Source organism: Papio anubis, chromosome 16 (assembly GCF_008728515.1).
Source record: "Papio anubis isolate 15944 chromosome 16, Panubis1.0, whole genome shotgun sequence".
NCBI classification, from domain to species: domain Eukaryota; kingdom Metazoa; phylum Chordata; class Mammalia; order Primates; family Cercopithecidae; genus Papio; species Papio anubis.
Window position 1 is genome coordinate 78725983 of NC_044991.1, and position 12708 is coordinate 78738690.

General features: G+C 48.5%; 1 protein-coding gene across 4 annotated transcripts in view; it reads right to left on the minus strand.

The window, feature by feature from the left end:
- NFATC2 (nuclear factor of activated T cells 2) overlaps positions 1-5965 on the minus strand; it is a 157186-nt gene extending 151221 nt beyond the window's left edge. For 2 of the 4 annotated variants that reach the window (XM_017944688.3, XM_017944690.3), the window contains exon 1: positions 5617-5965. Coding sequence is in view for 2 of the 4 variants with exons in the window: in XM_003904606.5 (XP_003904655.3) it covers positions 5617-5746 (130 nt within the window). In the remaining 2 variants the exon portion in view is untranslated. The remainder of the gene's footprint in view (positions 1-5616) is intronic. The other 2 variants (XM_003904606.5, XM_003904605.5) reach the window with 1 other exon arrangement.
- Positions 5966-12708: the final 6743 nt, after the last annotated feature.

Genomic DNA, 12708 nt, shown 5'->3' on the forward strand with positions numbered 1-12708 from the left:
TTCACCTTTCCAGCTGCACCTGGAGACGTTATTTGTCCAAAGCAGGTTTATTAAGGCCTGTCCTTAACTCAACAGAGAAGGCAATGTCTCTGAATGTCACATGTGTTTAGTGAACCTGCTTGCTTAGTGTAGAACACTATTTTTAGCAAGCACCAAACACATACACATACACACACACACACACACACACACACACACACACAGATACTGTATCACAGCACCTCATATGTCCCTATGTGTTTACCAGACTATGACCCATATTGGCCTGGGGGCCAGGAACCATATCTAATTTGTGTGTATGCCCCTACAGGGTCTGGCACAAAACCAGCTTTCAGTGTGTTTGCTGAAAGAATGGGGTTTTAATTGTGCCCTGTGAATGGATCGAGAGCAGCTGTTCCTACACTGAAGTGCCAGTGAAATTAGGGAATGGGACACAGAAGGGTCTATGAGTGCTGAGAAATGACATCAAAAGCACGTGGGGGGATATGAAGTGGAGAGGGGAGGTGGGAATGTGTGGGTGGGGGGTGCAGGGGGTATGTGGTGAGGGGGCAGTGCCCAGGGGAAAGGGCTGCCCATGTGTAGCATGTACACGCATGGTGGGTGTGTATACAGAATCTGCGGATTTCATCAGCTTTTTAAAGGGCTGTGACCTCAAAAGTTTAAGGATCACAGGAATAAACTCTATAAAACAACAAGCAGTGATCAGAAGGAACCTGTTTTCCTTTCTGAAAGGCCAAGGTTGGCATTAAATGCTTTAGCTTACCAGGGATTGAAGGAGGGCTGCACCAGACTGTTGAGGCAAAGCAGATGTGAGCACTCCCCACATATCTGTCCCCACAGTAACTGGAGATCTGGCATCTCTGGAGGTGACCAGGAATTCCCCAGTACCCACCTGTCTCTCTCAGCATATTACAAGTTGGGAGAAGTAAGAATCCATTGCATTCACAAGCATGCATAAGGGAATTCAGCTACTAAACTGTCTGCTGACAGCCAGTACATCTTCCCCCTCCAGGGTGGGATCAGTGGCCCCATCAGGACTCCCACATCCCTGCCCCCAGGTCTTTCTGTCACTGTGTACTTGGTCGTCTCCTCCACTTGAAAGAAAATTAAGAGTCTTCTTTGCACATCTCTAGTGAATAAATTTGAAACCTAGACAGATAAAATGGATAATTTTCCAGAAAGATACAGTTTACAAAAATTGACTCCAGTAGAAATAGAAAGTGTAAAGAGACCAATTCCCACAGTATAGAGAAAGCCATCAAGAAACAACTCCACAAAGAAGCGCCAGGTCCAGGCGGCTTCACAGAGGAATTTGATCACAGCTTTAGAGACCAGGGAGTCCCAGGGAGACAGAAATTGTTCCTGAGCATAGACAAGGAAAGAAACCTGAACCTGATAGCACACAAAATAGGACAATATGAGTATCACTCATGAATACTGAAAAATTCTTAAACATTATCTGATGCCACCACCACCTTAAGAAAATAATACAAGAAGTGGAGTCCATACCAGGGATGTTTTCACATAAAGAAATCTAATAATGTATGCCAACATATTAATAGGTCTAAGAAAAATAAGATCATATTTTTCCATAGATTCTAAAAAAAGCCTTTGATATAATTCAACTCGCATTTGTAATAAAAACTCTCAGGGAAAAAAGAAAGAACTAACTAATACTTCCTTTACATAATTCATACATCTCAATTCTAAAGCCAACACTGGAGGTCCTCCTCCAAGGCAAGGATGCCCACTGTCTTCGCTATTATGTAACACTCTACTGGAGGTATTAGTTAATACAATTAGACAAGAGAAAACAACAGAGGCACAATCAGAGGCACTAGCTCAGAGAGGGCAGGATCTGGGTCTCATTCCTCATTGTGACCCTAGGATCTAACACAGTGGGTGCTCAGTAGCTGAATGAGTAAATAAACAATGGTTCATATTAATTGAACACCTCCATTAACAAAAGAAAGGGTTTACTACAACACTAGTAACAGATCACACGCTGTGTTGATTTAAATGGATTAACCTATGCAAGGCAGACAACAGTCCTATGAGGCAAGTGGTATTATTTCAGCCATTTTACAGATAAGCAGACAGAGGTCCAGAGAAGTTAGAGGACTTGCTCAAGATCACCTTGTAGTAAACAAGGTTTTCAATTCCAGCCCTGCCATGGTCCCAGATGCCTTGCTAACTGGTTCGTATGTGTCTCTCACCAAATGAGAGAATGAGGAACCTCACACAGTTCAGAACACATGATATGGAGCAAGGCTGCCCATTTTGGGAAAATTACTTTACTTCTCTGTGCCTTAGCGTCCTCCTCCGTAAAACACGGGTGATAATAGTGCCTGCTTGCTAGAGTTGGAGAGGAATCACATGGGCTAATGAACGTCTGCTACACGCTAAACTCCATAAAATGAGCATCCGACTCCCCAAAATTCCCTAATACACCTTCACCAATTCTAACAACAATGTCTGTCCCATTAGCAGTACCTTTCCCTCCTTGGTTTTTGCCAAGCTCATGCCCAGAGTTAAGGGTAGAACTTTACATGCATCACCAATATGTTGCCATCTGGGACAAAACCTAATAACAGGATAAAGGCTAGCGTTCACCCCTGAGGAGTTCCCATACAGAAGCAAAGAGAGGTGACTGCTATTAACATCTGGGTGACCCAGAGCCAGAGACACATCTGGGAGTTCACATTAGCCCCTCAAAGCTCACCATGTCCCTTCTCTTTTTTTTGTCTGGTTTGTTGGTTTGAGACAGGGTTTCCCTCTGTCCCATGGGCTGGAGTGTAGTGGCACGATCACGTCTCAGGGCAGCCTCGAACTCCTGTTTAAGAGATTCTCCCACCTAAGCCTCCTGAGTAGCTGGGAAGCTGGGTCTACAGGCATGCGCAACTAGGCTAGGTTAATTGTTTTAGTTTTTATTTTTATTAGAGATGAGGTCTTGCTCTGTTGCCCAGGCTGGTCTTAAAGTCCTAGACTCAAGCGATCTTCCTACCTTGACCTCCCAAAGTGTTGGGATTGCAGGCATGAGCCGCTGCTCCTGGCCACGACATCCCTTCTCTTCCTGGGTGCTAACTCTTCTGTGCTGCCTACTTCTCAGCAAAGAGTAAGTGCTTTCTGGATTCCAGAGTATTACTCTGTACTCCTTAAGTGTGGGCTTCATGTAGTAAAGTCTTCCAAAGAGTTTGAAGAAACTGACAAAAGCTACCTCTGCCGGGTAATCAAGGTTAACATCAATGATAAATGATATGGATAGTACACTTTTTTTTTTTTTTTTTTTTTTTTGAGAAAGAGTCCTCCTTTTTTTTTCCCGGGCACCCAGGCTGGAGTGCAGTGGTGCCACCCACCTCACTGCAACCTCCGCCTCCCGGGTTCAATCAATTCTCCTGCATCAGCCTCCTGAGTAGCTGGAATTACAGGTGCCTTCCACCATGCCTGGCTAATTTGTGTATTTTTAGTAGAGTTGGGGTTTCACCATGTTGGCCAGGCTGGTCTTGAACTCATGACCTCAGGTGATCCGCCCGCCTCAGCCTCCCAAAGTGTTGGGATTACAGGCGTGAGCCACCACGTCCGGCTGGATAGTACATACTCTTGATATGATGTGATGAGAAGGGGCCTTTATCTTTGTGGGCTTCCTCCTGAAACCCTAGAGCCCTAGTCTAATGAAGGGACAGTCTACAATACAACCAACAATCCTCAAAAACAGTGAAGGTCACAAAAAACATTCCCAATCTGAATGAGGCAGAAAACTCAGTTAATAATGTGTCAGTATTGGTTCGTTGATTACAATAAATGCACCATACTAATGTAAAACATTAATACCATGGGGAAACAGGGTAGTGGGTATATGGGAACTCTGTGCTATCTTTGCAACTTTTCTGTAAATCTGAAACTGTTCCAAAAAATAAAGTTAAAAAAAAAAAAAAAAAAGATTCCAGGGCTTTCATTGTGGTCATTTAGATACCCATCTGGTGGCCACCAAGCACCACTTGCCAATAAAAACTATAAAAAGTACCTCCCTTCAGATTTGGCTTGGAAACTATTTCCCCGGAAATCCCCCCACCCCACCCGACAAGAAAAATAAAAGCTGATTACGAATCTGGGAGGGGTGTGAGTATTTGTTCCCTGAAAAACATGACTTTAATCTTAATGAACAGAAAGACCACGGATGTTAGTGCGGATCGTTTGCAGATTCTTAATTGTATCTTTTCAAAGCAAAAGATGTCCTCCAGATTGCAGCTCTAGAAGACTGCTCTCTTCTGCTAATTATTTCCATCTCCAGCCAAAACACAAAATTATTGCTAATGACCATCTTCTCGGTATCCAAGTGAAGACAGGACACCCAAAGCTAAAGCAAATCCCTCACCTAAGGTGGCCAGAGAGGACACCGAGGGAAGTTAAAACTTCATTACCTGTCTAACACAGTGCCTGTGGGAAACATCAGGCCACCAAGCCTCCTCGACAGGCTTCCCACACGAGCCAGTGAGCACAAGCCCTTCCTACGCACCAGATGTAGGCAAGCCCAGAGTGCGTCTGGAAGCTACCAACAGGCCTGCCCCTGAGCCTTCAACAAGCATTGGCTGGGCTGGGCTGGGCTGTCAAAATCAGGAAGCCTGGTTGGGTTTTTTGTTTTTTCCAAGACAACCTGCTAACCAGAAATACACAGTGAGGTTGGGCGTGTGGCCTCTTCCCCCTCCTCTTCCTCCTCCTCCTCCCTCTAACGAATGCTCCTGTTAAACACGTGAAGTGACAGATGAGCATTGGGCCCAGCCTGGGGAAGTCCCCAGCCCCCAGCGACTGAGGGCACTTGGAGGCACAGAGTGACAAAGTTCAGGCAAAAAGAGCCTGTGTCCTTCTGAATCCACGCGGCAGCTGCCCCCCACCCCACCCATAGTAGAAGTTCACTTAATATAGCTCAGACCAGTCCTCTCGTGGGTGATAAGTAATGGGTTCAGCAGCAGCAGCAGAACCCAGGGAGGAAATGGGCCGGCCTTATAATACCAAAGTTTTTAACCCCCTCCAGTATCAGACAGACAACCTCTTCCTCAGTTTCAACACAAAGTCCCTATCAACCACTGCTTACAGGAGGTGATGGGAACTGCATGGCCTCACTTCAGTGCCTGGAGGGAAGGAGCAGCCTCCTAACTTTGATAACTGGGTTCAGCTACAACCCCCCCTTTTTTTTTTTTTTTGCAACCCCTCCCTGCTAACTCCATTCTTTGCTTCCTCACCTCCTCCCTCCAAAGGCACAGAAATCATGTCCCTTGCCCTTTGACAACCCAGTCCCAAGCAAGAGGCCAGCAGACAGCACCCGCTCCCCAGCCTTGGGACCTGCCTGCCACCTTTTGTTTTGCTGAGAGTGACCCTCAGGGAGCAGTCACAAGCAACCAGAAACCGGTGCCCCTAAAGGGCAAGAGGGAGCCGACCACCCCCTTAGGGTGGCAGTGGCCACTGACGCCTCCCCTCCCTGGCACCTAGGTAGGGGTACCCTCCCTCCAGGCCCCTTAGGAAGAGGGGCAGCTGGAGTCAAGAGGACTCCTGTGCCCAGTCCCCAGGCCTGAGCCCCTGGCGGGCTCAGGGGCCAGGCCAGGGGGAGCCTCCACCGACCTTCGTTCGGATTCAAATACTCATAGTCGAAGAGGATGGAGAAGTCAAGCTCGTCTTGGGGGCTGCCCCCGGGCTCGTGGCCTGGGGCGTCCCCGCCGTCAGGTTGGGGCTGCTGCTCGGGGGCGTTCATGGTGCGCAGGGCGGGAGGGCTGCGGGGCTGGGGGCGAGGGCGGGCGCGGCTAGCTCTGGGACCCCTCGCCGGGGGCTGGCGGAGGCGGCTCGAGCAGCGGGGTCCCTTTCCTCGTGGGGACGCACGCCGGGTCCGGGGACGGCGCGCCTGGCGCAGCGGGTCCTGGACGCGCCCGGGGAAGCTGAGCGGCGGCGGCGACGGCGGCGCGAGCTTCCTGCTCCGGAGGCACCTGTTGCAGCCCGGGGAGGGCGGGGGGGGGGGGGGGGGGGGGGGGGGGGGGGGGGCGGCGGCGGCGGGGGGGGGGCCGCCACCCGGGGACCGGAGGGGAGGGGCGCGCGGCCTGGGCTGGCCGGTGCCGAGAGGAAGGCGGTTGCCCGCGGACCTGACCACACCGTCCCGGGCCACCGCTGGGCGCTGGGGCGGCCGCTGTCTCCCACCCTCCACGGGTGAGCGCGACACGCCCTGCGCGAACCAGGGTCTAGACAAGAAAGCTGCCGCCACTAGGACTTTTGCCCTAAGGGACCCACTGGCCCCACACTTTTTCCTGCTTTTCTTCTCCATGGGGTGGAAGGGGGTTTCCATCCACTTCTATTGCAGACCCGTGTCTCCAGGCATCTCCGTGTGCCCACGGGGGCGGCATGATTTTCACAGTACTTCAGACACCTGCATGGCCCTGAACTCAAGTCCCCAGAGCCTGGGAAGGAATCAGACTGACAGCACTAGTCCCCCCGTTACAGCTATGCCTCCTGGCCACCTACCACGTGCCAGGTGCTGGGCATCCAGCAGGAGCCAGACACTGTTGCCCTCAGAAGCTCAGGCTCTGGTAGTGGGAGAGGCCTGAAGGAGAGAAACGGGACAAAAAGCATCTCCTTATGGGGCCAGGAGAGAACTCACCAGGGTAAAGGGTGGGGAGGCTTTAGTCCCTTGGGTGGTCAAGGAGGACCTCTCGGAGGAGGTGACATTTGAAGAATCCTGATTGATGAGGCGATCTTGGGGAAGTGTGTTCTGGCAATGAGAACCAAAACACAGAGCCAGAGCTCGAGGGGGCTGGGTGTGCTGGAGGGAGAACGAGGAGTACAGTTCTGATGGGGCGGTTGGCAAGTGACAAACACGCCCAGCTGCTTGTTTAAAGCATGATTCCCAGGCCCCTCCCTGGAGCTTCTGATTCCATACGTCTGAATACAGACTCGTGGATATGTATTTTTAATTAAGCACCCAACGTGAGCATTAATGAACAGGTACATTTGGCAAATGCTGCATAAGGACCCAGTAACTAAGGAACACCCTCCAATAAAACTCTGCCGGGGGCTCTGCCAACTTAACTGAAGTTGGAAACAGACTCACAGAGGTAAAAAAAAAAAAAAAAAAAAAAAAGATCAAAACAGTGTTCTTCAACCCTTCCCACACATTAGAATCACCTGGGACACCTTTTTACACACCCGTGCCAGGCTGCAATCCAAACCCACTGAAGCAGAATGTCTGAATTTTGTTTGTTTGGTTTGTTTTGTTTTTGAGATGGAGTCTCGCTCTGTCACCCAGGCTGGAGTGCAGTGGTGCCATCTCAGCTCACTGCAAGCTCCACCTTTTGGGTTCACACCATTCTCCTGCCTCAGCCTCCTGAGTAGCTGGGACTACAGGCGCCCGCCACCACGCCCGGCTAATTTTTTGTATTTTTAGTAGCGACGGGGGTTTCACCGTGTTCACCAGGAAGGTCTCGATCTCCTGACCTCATGATCCGCCCACCCCGGCCTCCCAAAGTGCTGGAGTTACAGGTGTGAGCTCCTGCACCTGGCCTGATTTTTTTTTTTTTTTTTTTTTTTTTTAAATTTCAGATGAATCCAAGGTGCGGCTAGTGTTGAGAATGAGAAGATTAGATGGGCGAGGCCTTAAGATCCTCGTGAGAACCCAGCTTGACCTCAAGTGATTCGAGTCCTTCCCCATGTGCCAGGAGGAATTGAGGACACATACTCTTCAGGGGAGCCATCTCAGCTCCATTAAGGGGATTTGTGCCAAGCCATCCATCATTCCACAAATATTTATTGAGCACCTGCCTGGCACTGCCACAAGATGTTAAGGATGCAACCATGAACAAGCCACAGCCTCTCCCTTCATCATGTGTATGCCCTAAAAGCAAAGAAGCACAGTTATGAACGGGGTTTTCCAAATTGCACTCAGACCAGTGGTTCTTAACCCAGACTACACATTAGAATCACCTGGAGAGCTGTTAAAATTTGTATTCAAATACCTGAGCACCACCAGACATCGATTTGATGAGAATGTCTGGGGTTGGGACTCAGGCATCAGTATTTTGTAAAAACTCACCAGATGCTTCCAATGTGTGGCCAGAGATGAGAACCACTTTAGTTTAGACTCAAACTCTATTGCAGGGGCCTGGGGCTGGCTCAGGACTCATTTCAGAGTCTTGGGCAGCACCTCCTGGTTGTCGGAGTATAAAGAAATTCCAGCCTTTGTTTCCTAACGATAAGCACTTCTATGCCATGTGTATCCAACAAGCATCTTGCAGGTGGCTGATGCATTTAGGTGGAGGAGGGAAGAGTGGTGACCCCAGCTAGGATACTTATAGACAAGTATCTAGAAACAGATGGATTCTTTTGGGTCCTTATGACAGGGATCCAAGGTCCAGATGATGAAATTTTGGCCAATAAACAAGAAAACCAGGCTTCCCCTGTGCTTTAGAAAAGGAGAAAAGTTGGAAATGCCTCCCCACATCCTTTCTCATCCCTCCATCCCATAATTATTAAGCACCACTAAATCTAGTGGACACTTGTTGATTGTGCCTACCCAGAATAATTCCTCCCTTCTTCTCATGACAGCACCCCAGTGTGTTCCTTGGGGAAACTACTCTAAACATAATCTTGTTAGAGCTTTCAACCTAGCTGCTCCACCTTCCCCAAGCAAAGAAGTGGATGAATGACCCAGACTGGGCCAGTCAGAGAATTTTATCAACACTAGCCTAAGATCCACTAAGGCAGGGGCTATGACCACCTCATTCACAGCTTTATGTGCAATGGATGTGTGGATAAAAGGAGGATGGATAAGTAGATGGATGGATGGCTGGGTGAATGGAGGATGGATGCGTGGATGGAAAATGGATGGATGGATAGGGGATGGTTGGATGAATGGATGGATAATGGATGGAGGAGTCCATGGAGGGTGGATGGATGGAAGGATGGATGGATGGACGATAAATGGATGAATGAAGGATACATGGATGGATTGATGGAGGATAGATGGATGAACAGATGGACGAAAGAGCGAATGTGTTGCATGGATGAATGGATCCATTAATCAATGGAAGAGTAGACGTTTGCCTGGATGGATGCAGAGTCTGACTCTCCTTAAAATCCTTAGAGTTTTCTTTAAGGGTCCTCCACCCTGAGGCTTACCCTGGCCACCCAACTGCTAGGGCAAACACCTAAATTCTTACCCCAACTCCACTTCCTCTTCAGATACCCAACGATAAAATGAGATATTAAAGGGAAGATCACTTTGCAGTTGATCAAGTGCTACAGGAATTTCAGCCTGAGGCAGGACAGTTCAGGACAGTCTAACTGCCTTCGTTGTCCCTCTGAACAATGGATATATTTTCAAAGCTTCTGGGATTTGGAGTCTGGACTATTGTAATCAGAGTTCTTTAAAAGGAAGTGGTTCAGACTAGGTGCCAACCAATAAAAGAGTTTCTGCCGGACAGTGGGGAGTAAAAGGGTCTTCTTCCCTAAAGGTTACCTTGAAGGGTGGTAGTTCGGGCTGTGGGAAAGGCATATTTTCAATTCAAAAATAAATAATCTGTGCTCTTAGGAACAAGGTCCGGGAGAAGAATGCATGACCTTTATGCGTCGAGAGTGACTCTGGGAGGTGGAGGGAGGGGGGTGGGATGGCGGCCTTCACAGGGCAGCTCTGTCAACTTTCTCTCTATCCTGTGTCCCACCTCCTTTGGATACCCTGGCCTTTGAGTTTTTCCCCAGCCTCTCCAACCGAAGTGCAACAGAAAGCTGGTGAAGCTAGTGAGACTTTGAAACTTCCAGCACACATTGGTACTATTTGACCCTGGAACCATTTGGCCCAGGAACTCAGCTCCCTTCAACATGCACTTAATCCCAGAGTCTAATTACAGCCTGAGCTAGGTGCCATGAAAGGCAAGGAGAATGTGTTCCGGAGCTTATGTCAAGGAAACCTGATGTAGACAGGGAATTCAGGCAAGGCTGCCCTAGGGAGGCGATGTTTAAGCTGAGACTGAAAGGCTGGTAGAAGTTAGTTAGGGAATGACAAGGGGAGGTACTAACAGAGCGATGAGGGAGTATGTGTAAAGGCTCTGAGGCAGGAGGAAAATATGAAACAATAGAGGACCCCAAAGAAGACGGGAGTGGCAGTGCTCAGGGAAGGATGAGAAGATGGTGTAAGATCAGGCTAGGAGGTAAGTGGGGCCCAGGAAACCATATTGAGAGTTTGGGACCCAAAAGCAATTGGGAACAACTGGGGAGTGTTAGGCAGCACATGACAGAATCATAGGTGAGTTTTTAGAGGATGGCTCTGGATCCTCTGAGGACGCGGAATTGCAGGGGGCAAGGGTTGAAGCAGGAGGACCAACTAGGCAGTTTCTGTAGTCATCCAGGCAAGAGATAATGGGGGCATGAACTATGGTAGCCACAGAGATAAGAAAACGTGGAAGGATTCACAAGACTCATAGACTCTCATCCTTTGGTCCATCTGTGAGTTACCTCTCTTCCTCTTCTAGGCTTCCTTAAAATGGAGCATAATCTGGGTCCACCTGGATAGAAATAATCAAGAAGCACTGACTCCTGAAGCGCCTTCAAGAAGCTCCTCCTGGCTCTGCGTCCCCAGGCTACTTCAAGATTGCCCTGGAGTTACCCACCACCTACAGCTCTGCCTTCCTTTCCACCTTCTGGTAGAAAGCTCATTTTAATCTACAACCTGAGCCTCTCTGCAGAAATCCCGGCTTGTATATCCAATGCCAATCCAACATCTCCACTGGGGCGTCTAACAGGCACCTCAGTGTGAATGTGTCCGAAACCAAAGCCTACATCTCCAGCTGTTCCTGCCTCATTATGCCTCAACTCAAGTATTGCTCTGCCTGTAATCCAGTTCTCCAATCAGACACCAAAGAGTGGTTCTTGAGTCCTTGCCTTTTCTCATGCCCACATGCAAACCCTCAGCAAATGCAGGCAGTTGCACCAAATGTAACCCAAAGCCACCCATTTCTCACTAACTTCACTGTTCTTCCTCCCACCTCCCAAGAATCCAGGCCTTCATTATTTCTTACTTGGACAACTGCAGAAGCCTCCTCCCTGGACTTGCTACTTCCACTTTTGCCGCTGTGTGGAGCAACCAGAGGGAGCCTTTAAAAAATATACATCTGATAAACCCTCCAGTGGCTTCCCATTAAATTAAAATTAAATAGAAAGCCCTTGGTCTGCAAGGCCCTACGTAAGCTACATCCCACCTGGCTCTCCTTGGGTATCATCTCCTGCCATTCTCCCCTTCTCTTACTCCCTCTGCCACCCTGATCGTCCACCTATTCCTTGAAAATGCCCACATGACCCCACCCCAGGGCCTTTGCACCTACCATTCCCTCAGCTATTTCCTGGCCGCTACCTCACTTTGTTCATTTCACAGCTCAAAAGTCACCTCTGAGAGACCTTCCCTGCCTGTCCTAATAAAAATCGCATCCCCCGGCATTCTCTGTCTCCTCACCCTGCTTCATGTTCCTCGTTGCCCTTTCCACATGGTATATTTTATTCATATGTATATTTCTTCGTCAGTTTGTTGCCTGTTCCTTTCACTTGAGTGCAGTCCCCACAAGGGCAGGGATATTTGTCTGTTTTCTTCCCTGGGATATCTAGAGTTGCCAAGTTTAGCAAATACAAATACAGGACACCCAGTTAAATTTGAATTTTAGACAATGAATGCTTTTCTTAGTAGAACTATGTCCCAAATAGTATGTGGGACAGACATAAACTAAGAAGTTATTCATTGTTTACCTGAAATTCAAATTTAAGTGGACATCCTGTATTTTTATCTGGCAACCTCAGCTGTATCCCCAGATCCTAGACTGGTAGCCAGTACATGGTAGGTTCTCACTAAAAAGCAGCTGAAGGAATGAATGGAAGAATGGCGCCCAGCAGAGCTTCTACCTGAGAGATCAATCAGTGAATAAAACTGCACCATTAGGAGAACCCAAATTCCTTCTTTGCTCAGCTTAATGGGACTCAACAGGGATGTCCTGAAATTTAGCAGTGTTTTATAGCCTTGGCAGCCCAGCCTCTAGCCTGGTTCCAATACCTGTAATTATTTGTAGAGAAATAACATTTCATCTGACTCAATGGCTTCAGGGAAATTCTACCTGCACATGTTGCTTAAAAAGAAAAAGAGCCTGGTATGGTTGTGCACACCTGTAGTTCCAGCTACTTGGAGACTGAGATGGAAGGATCGCTCAAGCCCATGAGTTCGAGGCTGCAATGCATGACAATTGCACCTGTGAATAAGCACAGCCCTTCAGCCTGGGCAACATGGCAAGACCCCGTCTCCAAAACAAGGAGTGAGGCACAGAAAGAAAAAGACTATCTATAAAAGACAATGTTCTGTTACAGAAAATATGTAAAGGTCTTGAGATTTTTTTGGGTTTTTTGTTTGTTTGTTTGTTTGTTTTTTGAGATGGAGTTTCGCTTTTGTTGCCCAGGCTGGAGTGCAACGGCGCAATCTCAGCTCACCGCAACTTCTGCCTCCCAGGTTCAAGTGATTCTCCTGCCTCAGCCTCCCAAATAGCTGGGATTATAGGCATGCACCACCACACCCAGCTAATTTGAGTTATTTATAACAAGACTGGTACATCTGAATCCCTTCCACCCCTTCCAGGCTGATCTTCCTGCTGTAGGTCAATGGCATGAAGACATAAATGTTTGACCAAGCCTGGAGTGATCTTG